This window comes from Hipposideros armiger, unplaced genomic scaffold (assembly GCF_001890085.2).
Source record: "Hipposideros armiger isolate ML-2016 unplaced genomic scaffold, ASM189008v1 scaffold_22, whole genome shotgun sequence".
Classification (NCBI taxonomy): domain Eukaryota; kingdom Metazoa; phylum Chordata; class Mammalia; order Chiroptera; family Hipposideridae; genus Hipposideros; species Hipposideros armiger.
In genome coordinates, this window is record NW_017731372.1 from 3,235,746 (window position 1) to 3,248,404 (window position 12,659).

Sequence of the window (12,659 nt, forward strand, 5' to 3'; positions counted from 1 at the left end):
CTGGTAACACAGGGGATGGAGATGACCAGCTAGCAGCCGGGAACGTGGGACTATAAATAGGAAGCAATGCAGTACTATTGCTCTAAATCTAGAGCAACAAGCTTACTAGAGTCACTAGTATAAATGAGACAGTGCAGAGAAGCATAGAGAAGGAAGTATAAAGAAGCAGAAACAAAACAAAACAAAAAGCTGCAAATAAAACCCTTTCCATGGGAAGCAGCAAGAGGAGAAAAAGTCCCCCGTGAAGTGGCAGAGCTGGGACTTGAACCCAGGTTATCTGATTCCATGTCTCAACTATACAGTGAGAAATGCAACCTTTGGCAATTCTAAAGAATGTTTACTTTAAATATTAGGTTTTAAAAGAGGAAATGTTATTACTTTTTATTGCCTCCATGTCTATAGATATTGATGAATGTAAAGATGGAACCCATCAGTGCAGATATAATCAGATATGTGAGAATACAAGAGGCAGCTATCGTTGTGTATGTCCAAGAGGTTACCGATCTCAAGGAGTGGGAAGACCCTGTATGGGTAAGTTAACAGGAACACTTACTGAGTAGTCAATCTACTCATATAGTTACCTAGTTTTACCAACTCAGGTAGGACCACTCTCTATCTCCAAATGCTTTCTTGCTACAATTAGAATTTTGTTAAGTTGACTTAGCTAATTCATAACAATTTGGATTATAGTTGACTCATGAACAACATGGATTTGAACTGTGTGGGTCCACTTATATGTGGCTTTTTTTCAATAAATACATGGTCAGCCTCTGTATTCTTGGGTTTAGCATCTGTGGATTCAACCAACAGCTCATCAAAAACAGTATTTTCAGTCTGCAGCTGGGAATCCGTGGGTGTGGAGGGCTGACTGTATGCACTGTTCTAGGCCATTTTACGTAAGGGATATGAACATACATAGATTTTGGTATCTGCAAGGTCCTGGAACCAATCTCCCTGCAGATACCAAAGGATGACTGAGTTTGGCGGAGTCAAAAGTTATATATGGATTTTCGACTGCATGGGGTTTGGCATCCCTAACCCCCATGTTGTTCAAGGGTCAACTGTACTTCTTAGAGACTTCATATTGACTTCAACTTACACTAACATTTCAAGTGATAATAGTAACCACTCCAGAGTGCTTACTATATACTACACATATCAAAGTGAGGTTCTGATGTAATTGCCATGACAACTTAATCATGAAGATTCTCTCATTGATTATCTCTATGCATATGACATAAATGTTTGCTAGGTACGTTTAATTTGAATATGAAGTATACTTCTATGTAATATGAGGATTTAGGTATGACAGATTAAAATGTGAATACACAACTTAAGCAAAATAATGATTATTACTTTATTTACCATATGTTTAGCACTTACTATGTGTCATTCCCTATGCTAAGACTATCTCATTTCAGTCTCCCAGTTGCCTATTTGTTTCCATCTTAGTTATAATTGAATATAAAGTAAAGCAGGTAACAGATAATAGAAAATATCTGTAATAAGGTAACTATATGCTTTTTATTAAATTAATGCATTTATCATCAAGAAACAGACCTGTCAAATTCTATTCCTCCTCATAATATTTCAGTGCAGGAAAAAATCATGTGGGCTTTTAAATACTGGATTCTGGTTTGCATGCTGTGCTTTAAAACTGGTTGCCTTGGTTGTATACTTCACAATTATTTACAGTAAATTGTCCCATAAAGACAATAAAGACAATTTACTATAACTACAATTAGTTCTGTTTTTATGCAGTACCTAGCGTAGTATTATGTACATAGTGACTGTTCAAAGTAATACCATTACTAGAAACTTCTAAAATAAATGTTTTTTTTAGTAATGGAAATAATATTTTAGTGTTCTATTGAGACAATGTAATTTATATATAATTTAACATCTTAATCAGTCTTAGCAATGACCTAGCAGAATGAAATATGTTTATTTGTTCACTGATTTGACCAGAAATTGAATATCAGGCACTGGACTGGGCAATAAATCAGTGAAGAAGGTAAAGCCATTGCCCTAAAGAAATTAAAAATGTTAATTTTAACTTTAGCCTACTGAAATAATTTTAAAGCAAAACTTGCTACTTTTACTTTACTTATTCATGTTTTCTTTCATGCCACTATGGTAATGAATTCAAAAATTTGGTTTTGAACTCTGGTTTTCATATACTTTTCCATTTTACAGGAAAAGTTGCAAGTACATATTCTGTGTTGGCCTAGGAATAGAAAGAAAAGTAACTTTTTTTTAATTTTATGAACTTTATGAATTTACATCTTAGTAAGAAATTACTCTGTCATTTCCTTCCTTTTAATTTTTTTGTAAAACATGTAATTGGTTTGATTATTATTTAATAATTATTGATTTAAAAGAGACAAAATAAAAATGTTTGCAGTTGTACCAGTATTCCTGCATCTGAAACTTATAAATGTATGAAAGATTAGAGGCATTAGTGGTCAATATTATAATTAAATGAAACTAGTAATGTGTCTGTTCTTCCCTCCACCAACAAAATTAAGACCTACATTAGCTTTGAACTCTAGTTTTCCTGGATTCAAGGCTACATTTTTCCATATGACCCTTAATGTTTCTACTGTGCATGGGAAACAATCTTTAGGGAGAGTCATAGACTCTTCCGATATATTCATAACTGAACGATTAAGTCTTTCTTAAAAGCTCACCACAGTTGAGAAATTACTATATTCCTGGCTTTAGAGGGTAACATGACGTCTTCAGTTCAATTCACAGACTGATTCTTTATTCCTGTGTTTTCTGTGTATGTATGTGTATGTGTTTTTTTTTCTCTTTTTTATGTATCATGGCACACGAGCAGACATTAATGAGTGTGAACAAGTGCCTAAGCCTTGTGCCTATCAGTGCTTCAACACCCCCGGCAGCTTCAAGTGTATCTGTCCACCAGGACAACATTTATTAGGGGACGGGAAATCTTGCGCTGGATTGGAGAGGCTGCCACCTTATGGCACCCAGTACAATAGCTATAACCTTGCACGGTTCTCCCCTGTGAGAAACAACTATCAACCTCAACAGCATTACAGACAGTATTCACATCTCTACAGCTCCTACTCAGAGTATAGAAACAGCAGAACATCTCTCTCCAGGACTAGAAGGACTATTAGGAAAACTTGCCCTCAAGGCTCTGAGGCAAGCCATGACACATGTGTAGGTAAATGTCAGCCATCTTGCATTTCCTTTCTGTGGGCTCACCTATGGGCCAGTCTGAGCATACGTACAGCACCTGTAATAGTTTGGGTGCAGAGAACTACATTCTGTTCTCAAGTCTGGGAGGACTCAAAGTTTGAAGACATTTACTCTAGCACGTAAAACAATTACAAATTTGATTCAAATAAGTGAATAATGTAAATGGTATTTACATGTGTGAATTCTAATAATGTATCATTTTATATTGACGGGTTTTGATCACCCTGAAAGTGTTACAAAATTTAACGTTATAGAGAAATAAATTTCAGTAGCATCCAGACTCTTTTTTTTTAAATATGCCTATTGTCACATAATATAATGCCATAATTATGGCTAGATCTGCTTGATGCCAAAGCAGTGGGTTAAAGTGAATCTTTCAGCTACTCAGTCGACTGTTCTTTGTTGACTGTTGTCCTATACTCCCTGTGGAATTTTTCAGTTCAATTATTTTGTATATATGTATGTCACTGAAAAGATCTTGTGAGCCAGGACAAAATGCAGTTGCTTCCATTACTCTAAAATATGTGCTTTCAATATCTTTATCTAATCTCACAAGTCTGTAATTTAATGTGTTTGCAAAATTGAAGTGTAATTTCCAACTCAAGAATTGAGACCTTGTTTCCTGCTAAGTTGCAAACATGAACATCTGTCATTCATTTAATTCAGTTTTCTGTGAGTATTCATACTTTGCATGTCATTGAGCTATGTACCAAAAGGAATTAGCAAACAGGAATTAGCCCCATTATTTGTTAGATAAAAAAAGAGAGCAAGAGAGAAAGGGAAGAGGGAGTGAAGAAAGAAATTGTGGTTAAATTTAAGAGACCCTTATACCAATCTCATTTTCTTGCATTTTTCTTAATGTCCTACACTTTGCTAATTTTCCCCTCAATATGCTTTCTGTTAAACGTTTTTAAAATGTCTCCCCCTGCTGACTTCATTTTTTGTCATTTCTTTTTTTTATTTATTCCAAGCCTGTTTCTGCATCATTATCTTCTGAGATATGCTTCCTTAGTCACCCTTGGAGTAGACCAGCTTCTCATATCACCTCTACTCAGCTGAACCCTCAGATCCTCTGGGTACTTAAACTTTAACCTTTTTTCTTCAGGCCCGTATTTTCCCAGGACTTTTCTATCTGGATGTCCTGATATCTGATGTCTAGATATCTGAAATGTAATATGATAGATATGGAGTCTTCTTCCTGTGATCAGCTTCCTAGAACTACGGACAGTACTAGTTTCTTTTACTCCTTAAACTTCAAACATTAATGCATTCACTAACAACTCTCTACATTTTGTCCCATCTGGTCAAACACTGCTTAATTACTAAGCGGACACTATGTTCTTGCTTGTATATCAAACACCACTCTCAACCAGCTCCAAACCGTTCTGACTACTGGTAATTTTTTTATGCCCACATTTTGACCTGACTCTGTTAGTTAAAACTTTTCACTATTATTTTTATTTTTGTTTTTTAAAGATTTTATTGGGGAATTGGGGGAGGGGAACAGCACTGGGGAATTGGGGGAAGGGGAACAGACAAGTTGCTGTCCTTTTGTTCTTCAGTCTAGTTGTGGAGGACGTTGCTTCACTGGCCCATGTTGGTATTATCATGGTGCTCTTCCCGGGTGAGGCAGATCGGTTGCTGGCCATTGGCCGGCCACTAACGGACACTCATGGCAGCTCACGCCAGCTGCTGGCCACTCGCATTACCTTATGGCAGCCCACTGCAGCCCCACTGCAGCCTACGCCGTCGTCAGCCACTCACGGCAGCCCAGCTCCAGGTTGAGCTGTTGTTCACAATCTTAGCTGTAGAGGGCACAGCGTCACTGGCCCATGTGGGAACCAAACCAGCGGCCCTGATGCTCAGAGCTCACGCTCCCAAGCCAACTCTTAACCAACTGAGCCACTCGGCCGGCCCCTTCACTCTTCTTTTATTGACAGAATTAACATCTGACATTTTGTCTTTCAAAGTTTCTTCCAAATAGTCATTCCCAGTGAAGGGTTTTCATATCCTACAATCATCCCACTCTTCCCCTTCATTTTAGACAAGTTCTTCTCTTCTTTTCTACCTTAATTCTCCTGCCCCACATTTTTCGTTTGTGCTACGATAAGTGAATGCAACTGCCCTTCCACGCATCCCATACATCATCTAGCTGACTTCTTCTCAGTCATGTGAAAACCCAAGTTATTTTAAGAAAGTGTTCCTGGTTAATAACCCAATTCTCTATCTTTATCACTATCTGTGCCCTGTAGTTTCATCATGGTAGTGTCTTATAAATGTTTTCTATGTCTTTGTGTTTACATTACACTAATACTATGTTTACAGGAGTTATCTTCCCCAAACCATCTACTGTTTGAGGCAGCTACTGTTTCAGAGTGAGGACCAACCTTAGAGAAACTAAATTTAACTTCCATAACATTACTAGATATTTAAGTTTTATTTGGGGCAGTTCATAGACTTGGGCCTTTAGAAATATTTCTTTAAGTATGGTGAGTATTGTATAGTGTTGGTACTAATAGAGAAATTTACACCGAGATTGCAGACAGCTTTGGAATTATGTAATGAGCAACTTGCAATCAACACCAAATGCCTCTAATTAATCACATGGGATAGATAACTTACAAAAGATTTTAGTTAACACTATGGAATTTATTAGACTTGGGGTAAAATTTAGCTTTTTAAGGAAATGATTCCAAAGCTTCACAGGACAAATGAAGATTGTCAGTGCTTCTGAATGCAGAAATCACACTTGGAGCCACGTTAGAATTCATACCCTGAAGTGCAATGTTGACTACTTAGAGTTCGACATCACTTGCATGTCCATTGTTATTCTAGTTTACAGCAGATTATAAATGGAAAAAGCAAAAATAACTCCCGTAAGTTCTGGAATGAATGCTTTGGTTACCCAAAGTAGGGCAAAAACATTGAGAAATCTTTGATGAGTGTTTATCATTAACAGATTTTGAACCGTTGCAATTCTATTCTGAGCGTATTAAAAATATGCAAGATGAACAGATCCTTTTGCCCTGAGACATCTCCCAGTTTTCATTTTGTCTCCCGTTTACTTCCACCCAATAGACTTCAACTCCCATTTCAGGTCATGTTCTCGTCTTCATTCTTCCATTGGTTGGTGTGTGCTCAGGGACTGTGAGCAAATTTTAATATTAGCCAAAGCAAAACACAACTGGGGCAAGAAATCTGAGGCCTCCCAAATCATATCTCTAATCGTGAAAGCAAATACCAGTTAATTTTTAATTATCACCTATTCTTACTCTCCTTTTTATTGCAATGTTCTTGGCTTTGTTTAATAATAGCAAATAGGTGTCTTTTATAGTTTAGAAAATGCTTTCACATATATTACTGCATATGAACCTTCCAAAAACCTGTAGAGGAATTGTATCAATGACAAAAGATTCTTTTTTGGCAAAAGAATCTACTGAGATCTTGAGAAGTTAAGTGGCCTGCCCAAAGTAACACAGCAACTATGTATATATGTATTTGCCATTAGTACTTTACAATTATATGAAGTTTGATGACTATTCCTATTTCAAAAATAAAAACACTTCCTCTTGATAATATCTATGTATGGGAAACTGTGCATGACTGTTGGGGGCGGGTGTAGGGGGAGAGAGAGAGGGGTAACTAAACTTTAAATAAAATAAAAACTAACATTCCTTTTTCTAATTAATCTCAATAGAAACTTGATCTTTTAGGCAAATCCTATTCTTCTGTCAAGAGTGTAGTACTTTGGTGGTCTAGGATCTTGGACAAATCTGTTTTCTCTGTCATTCTAGCCTTACTTTCTTCACTAATATAAAAATTGGCCATTTGGGGGTTTCAACTTATAAGTGTTTATACACAGAAGAGATGTTCATATTTTATAAAATAGCACAGTTTATATTAGACTCCCATTAAAAACAGACCCTGATGTAAAACAGCTTTGAGTACTTTTAAACACATGAGTGTTAAATCGCCAAGAAGCTTATCTATTGTATATCAATAGATCATTTATAGCTGGTTCTGTCACAGTTTCCACCTTTGTTTCGCATGGTTATACACTCCGCTTTCTCGCCACACAGATATCGACGAATGTGAAAATAGAGACACCTGCCAACATGAGTGTAAAAATACCTTTGGAAGCTATCGATGTGTCTGTCCGCCTGGCTATCAGCTCATGCTCAATGGAAAGACATGTCAAGGTGAGGCAATGTGGGGATGTTTATCGCTGCAGCTTGACTTCAAACCAACAGAGGAAAGTGTGAGAAATTAAGTGTTTCCTTTTGCTGAATAATTATTCTCCTACTTGCTTCCTCTTCTTTCTCATTCCTGGTGGTTTGACTTTAAGCATTAATTTTGCAATAGGAGAAGTGATGAGAAAGCAATTAAGCAGAAAAAAAATAAATAGTTGAAAACATTTTGGGTATGGTCTCACTAGGATGACTAAGAATGCCTGAACCAGTTCATCTTATATATTTTTAAAACTGAGTGGGGATAGACCTCTTCAAACATTTTGTTTTTTTTTTCACAATTCAGCTAAAATGGAAGGGAAAATGGGAAGAGTGCTCAGTAAATTTACTTGAGTGTTAGGCATTATTTTGTATTTTGGCTTGGAGATCAGTGGGTAAATCAATTAAGTAATCCATTCATTATGTGAGTCTATGAATAATGTGAAACAGTCATGTTCTAGCATGGCAGGATGCAAAAGGTTTAAACCAATGAATAATATACAGTCTCTTCCCTTTGAGATCTTAAATTCTAATGGAGACAGACATGAAAATAAGAACATAATAAACATACAAGGTTAGAGGTGCAATAATAGTTTTGGACAATGTACAGTGGGGGTAGAAAGAAAAAATATCAATGTCAATAGTATCTTTTTACACAAAAACATGAAAGGAGCATTGTACTTTGACAAGGTGTATTGCAATGTATACTTAGATTAAAACAAAATAAGAATTTGCATAAATCTTGAAAATCTTCTTAGACACCTTCTCAATTTTGTGGACAAAATCTAGGGGCATTATGTCGGTTTTAATAAGCCCCTGAATTCTATTAATTTCTGTCATGTACAAGTTGTATCCTTTTCAAAAGTACAGCAAATATAATCTCCAAAAGAGTGCTTTATCAGGAGCAGTCGAATTTAGATTGAATGTCCCTTCTCTGTGAGATTCACAAAAGGCAGGCTAGGATGCAGCTTGTGGAAAATGTGTCCTGGAGACAAAAACCAGGATGGACCATGTCTTCACCTGAGTTACTCTGAGCCTACCCACCCCTGCCCCACCCGTTCATCCATGTACACTACCTGAGAGTCCCCACTGGATCATGTGGGCCAGAGAAAGAAAGAAAACACAATAATAACCTTGGTTCCCAGCCACCAGTTACCAAACATTTATTAAGAGTGTACTCTGTTCAGAAGATTTTACTGAGATTTGAAGAACTGGAATAACATATTTATATGATAGGCTTATGTTTTCCCAAATCAACTATTATCTCATTTTAATCAGCCATACAGATTTGTCAAGGGCAGTCATTTATACCCATTCTACAGATAACAGAACAGATTCTCAGAGTGATTATGCGGGGCTCAATGTCCTGTAACAGTCAAGCAAAAGTAGGAATTGATCACAGATCTCATAATATCTAGAGTAGCGCTTTGCCTCTCCTACGATGCGGTGAACACCAGGATTATTGTCTTGTGGCAGCAGAGTGCGGTGAGAGCCTTTACATGGTCCCTGTTTTATAATTTTACCCTGCTTTTCAGCCCAAAAATCCTTCTGAAGAGGTGGCAATGGCCAAAACTCACATTACGCTCCCGAGAGCTATGCCACACACCATGGAAGGCAGCAGGGTGATACTGAAGCATTTTGAATAACCAACTGGACTGCAAAACCCCTTAGCCAGATCTTTAAGGGTTGGATCATGTCATATTCTCATTTTCTTCTTTTCTAAATTATCCTAGTTTGTATTTTAATTGCTCTTGTCACTTATTCAGTTTAAAACATTTTTCAACTTCAGTTGTGCTTCAGAGTGTGGAAAATAATGTGAACAAATCAGAAGCAGGTGTCACTTGAAATGGTTGCAACTTAAATGGGTTGCATATTTTTGTGGTTTTAAAAAAGACATGAGAGAAAACAACTATGCCCTTTAAAGAGGTCTTTACTCTAACGAATAACTTGGAGTCTTTTTATAGCTTTCGAACATGTTTGAGGCATTTATGAGAAACAAAAGACTACTTTGCATTCACATGTGCATTTTTGAAGTTTTATACATTAGTGATAGAAATATCAGTAATAAAAAGGAAATTAAAGTGAATTTGACATTGATCAAGGTCATAGACTCTAATCAAAAGTGGAAGTCACCAGACTGAAAAATGGAAAACAGCAAATGTGCCCAATCATGATGTGCCCAAGAAATGGAGAAGAGAAACTGAAAAATCTTTATGTAAATTTTAAGCACCACAACTCGAATTCTAAAAATTTCTAAACATTATATGGCATTGCATTTGAAATGAGTGTTCTAATCTATCCAAGTTTTTAAAAGTAATCCATAATATTTATCGTGAATCAGAATTACTCTATATTTTCCATAAGATGAATGTTTCAAGCATGTTTATCCTAAATTATTTTTTAATGTATCCAGGAGCCCTTGGTTAAATGCATTCATATGTTCTAAAGCTGTTAAGCTATTAGTATAAAAGTTTTTCAGCTCATCTTGGTAAATTTTTTTGAAGCAATAATTCTTATGTTATAAAATGACTATAATTTCTATTATAATTTTCTTATAATAGTACATAAAAACCAGACCTCACCACATTGTCAGCATGATTTCTTCGTCCTTTCTGGCTTCTTCTTTTAAGGCCCATGAGCAGGAAGAATGAGCAGAGAGAGTGGGGTGAATGCCTATGTGGTACCCGAGGAGAGAGTAATATGGAAGACAAAGGAGGGCCACCTATCCAGAAGCTCAAATACTTAAGAAAGCTTTTCTATGGGAAGTGTACATTATTATGGCGCTAAGGACAAACACTTTGTATATTAGATTCTGATATTTGTTTATAGGTCTGTATTTAGCCAATGAAAATATGTGATAAAGTAGCTGTTCTTGTGCATACAGATGTACGTCCATATTCTGGTCTCCATGCCACCATTTTCATGGACCCTTGCTGGTCACTGGCCTCCATGTTCTGCAGGCATTCACTATAAAAATTAACAGCTAAAATGAAATTTGGAGGATGGGTGTGAAGGGAATGTTGTTGTCGTTTTTCTTTTTCTTTTCTTTTATGAGAGAAAAGAAGATAAGGTTAATTGAATTTCTTTCACATTTCCTTAGAGGGCTTTTCACTTCATTTTGAGGCCATCTTATTTTGTCAAGGAAATGGAGCACTTCTGACTGATAAAATCATAATTAGAAATTGGTTCATAGAGACAATAGGCAAGACTTAAAGTGAAATAAAACTTGGTTTCATGCTGTGTTCCATTCCTGTAGGAAAACTAGTCCTAATATAAAAGTAATAATGGAGAGCACATTGTCAGCACATTTAAGTAACTAAAAAGTCAAGTAAATACTTACTCCATATTATCTAGCCCAATATCTTTTTACTTTGTGCGGTCGACTAAGTTTAAAGCAAATAATTACATTTTCTGTCATTTCCTTAGAAAACAGTATATTTGGAGCCAATCTAAAATGCTCATTTTTAAGACAGAAATGCAAGTGGTCAATAATTCAGAAATAAAATTTAGCATGTATTGTCCATGATTAATATGCAGCCCCCCCATATCCATGGTTTCGCTTTTCACTGTTTCAGCTACCCAGATCAACCACAGTCTGAATGTATTAAATGGAAAATTCCAGAAATAAACAATTCTTAAGTTTTAAATTGAGCACTGTTCTGAATAATCTGATGAAATCTCAAGCCCTCCCACTCCGTCCTGATTAGGCCGTGAATCACCTCTTGGTTCAGCATATCTACACTGTATGTCACTCCTCCCTTAGTCGCTTAGTAGCCATCTCAGTTATCAGATCGGTTATCAGAGTGAGAGCCCACATTCACGTAACTTTTATTACCGTATACTGTTATAATTATTCTATTTTATTATTGTTATTGTTAGTTTCTTATTGTACCTAATTTATAAATTAAACTTTATTATAGGTAGGTATGTGTGGAAAAAAAATAATATATGGGATTTGGTACTATCTGCAGATTCAGGCATCCACTGAGGGTGTGGGAATATATTACCCTCAGATTAGGGGGAATGACTATTGTCTCTAGGAATTTCTTCTCTCCTTTCTCTTTTTTTATAGCACTATTTCAAGTTACTTAAGAGTCCACAAAAGAAGTTCACAACTTTAACCCAACTCCAATAGAAATCCCATCATGAAGATATTATACCAAGTCACTTCCTGTAAAATGACATAATAGTTACATATGCCCATTGATCTTGGCACCAATTACATGATAGAAGTGCATTTGACTTTTAGGACCTGCCTCTCCAGAGAACTTATTTGGGTCAATTAATTATATTTGTTCCCTCCTGTACATCAGGATCTATGTTTATTCAAATACTAAAGAAGGGGGATTGCTACAAGAGCCTAAATGTAGTCAATTGACTTAGACTTTCTCTAAAGTAAATAGTCTTCAAAGTTTTTGTTTGCCTACTCCAAAACGAAATTTGATTTGAAAGCCTTATGCTTAATTCATCCTTTTAAAAAATGACCTCTAAGTAGCTGCAAGGGATGTGAATTCTGGCATTGTTGTTCGATGTACACATGTTTTAAATATATTTTCATCAAAATTTTGGAGCTTCAGACATAACTCATTCAGTTAATGGAGGATGACCACTATATAATGTAAAAGTCTGTACTCATTGTTAAACAATCAGATTGACTGTTAGAAAAAGTCTAAGGTCATTTTTCTATTCAGGTAAAAGTATTAGTAGGCGTTCCCATGACAACCAGCTCACTTCTGAAATTTAATTTAAAATAGAAAGCTACAACCATTGGTTTGTAGCCATGATGAAATAAGGCCTGTCACCATCAATATGTTCTCACCCTGTGTATGTGCCTTGAAGCATTTTATACCTATGTATCATAAAGAGACTAGGGATTAGTGGAAAACTTTGTTTGGTAAAGCAGAAGGATGTAAGAGGGGAGAAGAGAAAGGAGAACCCTGGGCCACAGGAAGCTCTCAGGCGAATTGATTTTAGCTAAGGGGAACTTATAAAAAGTAAAGTCCTGGATGGAAATTGGTTCTCCGAAATATTTGCCTGCTCTCATGCTCCTGGAAATCTTCATGCACCACCAGGGGAATGCAAATACCACAGTCTGACATAGTTGCTCTAAAATATGGTTCTTAACTTTGGGATCTCAAAACCCCTTAAAAATTTTGTTGAACTCTGGACCCTCTTTCCAGAAAACCCATTCTCTCTCTCTCTCTC

General features: G+C 36.3%; 1 protein-coding gene across 1 annotated transcript in view; it reads left to right on the forward strand.

Moving 5' to 3' along the window:
- HMCN1 (hemicentin 1) overlaps window positions 1-12,659 on the forward strand; it is a 446,768-nt gene that overhangs the window by 430,163 nt on the left and 3,946 nt on the right. The window contains exons 102-104 of the mRNA XM_019635448.1: window positions 403-531; window positions 2,843-3,193; window positions 7,308-7,427. Coding sequence (XP_019490993.1) covers window positions 403-531; window positions 2,843-3,193; window positions 7,308-7,427 — 600 coding nt within the window. The remainder of the gene's footprint in view (window positions 1-402; window positions 532-2,842; window positions 3,194-7,307; window positions 7,428-12,659) is intronic.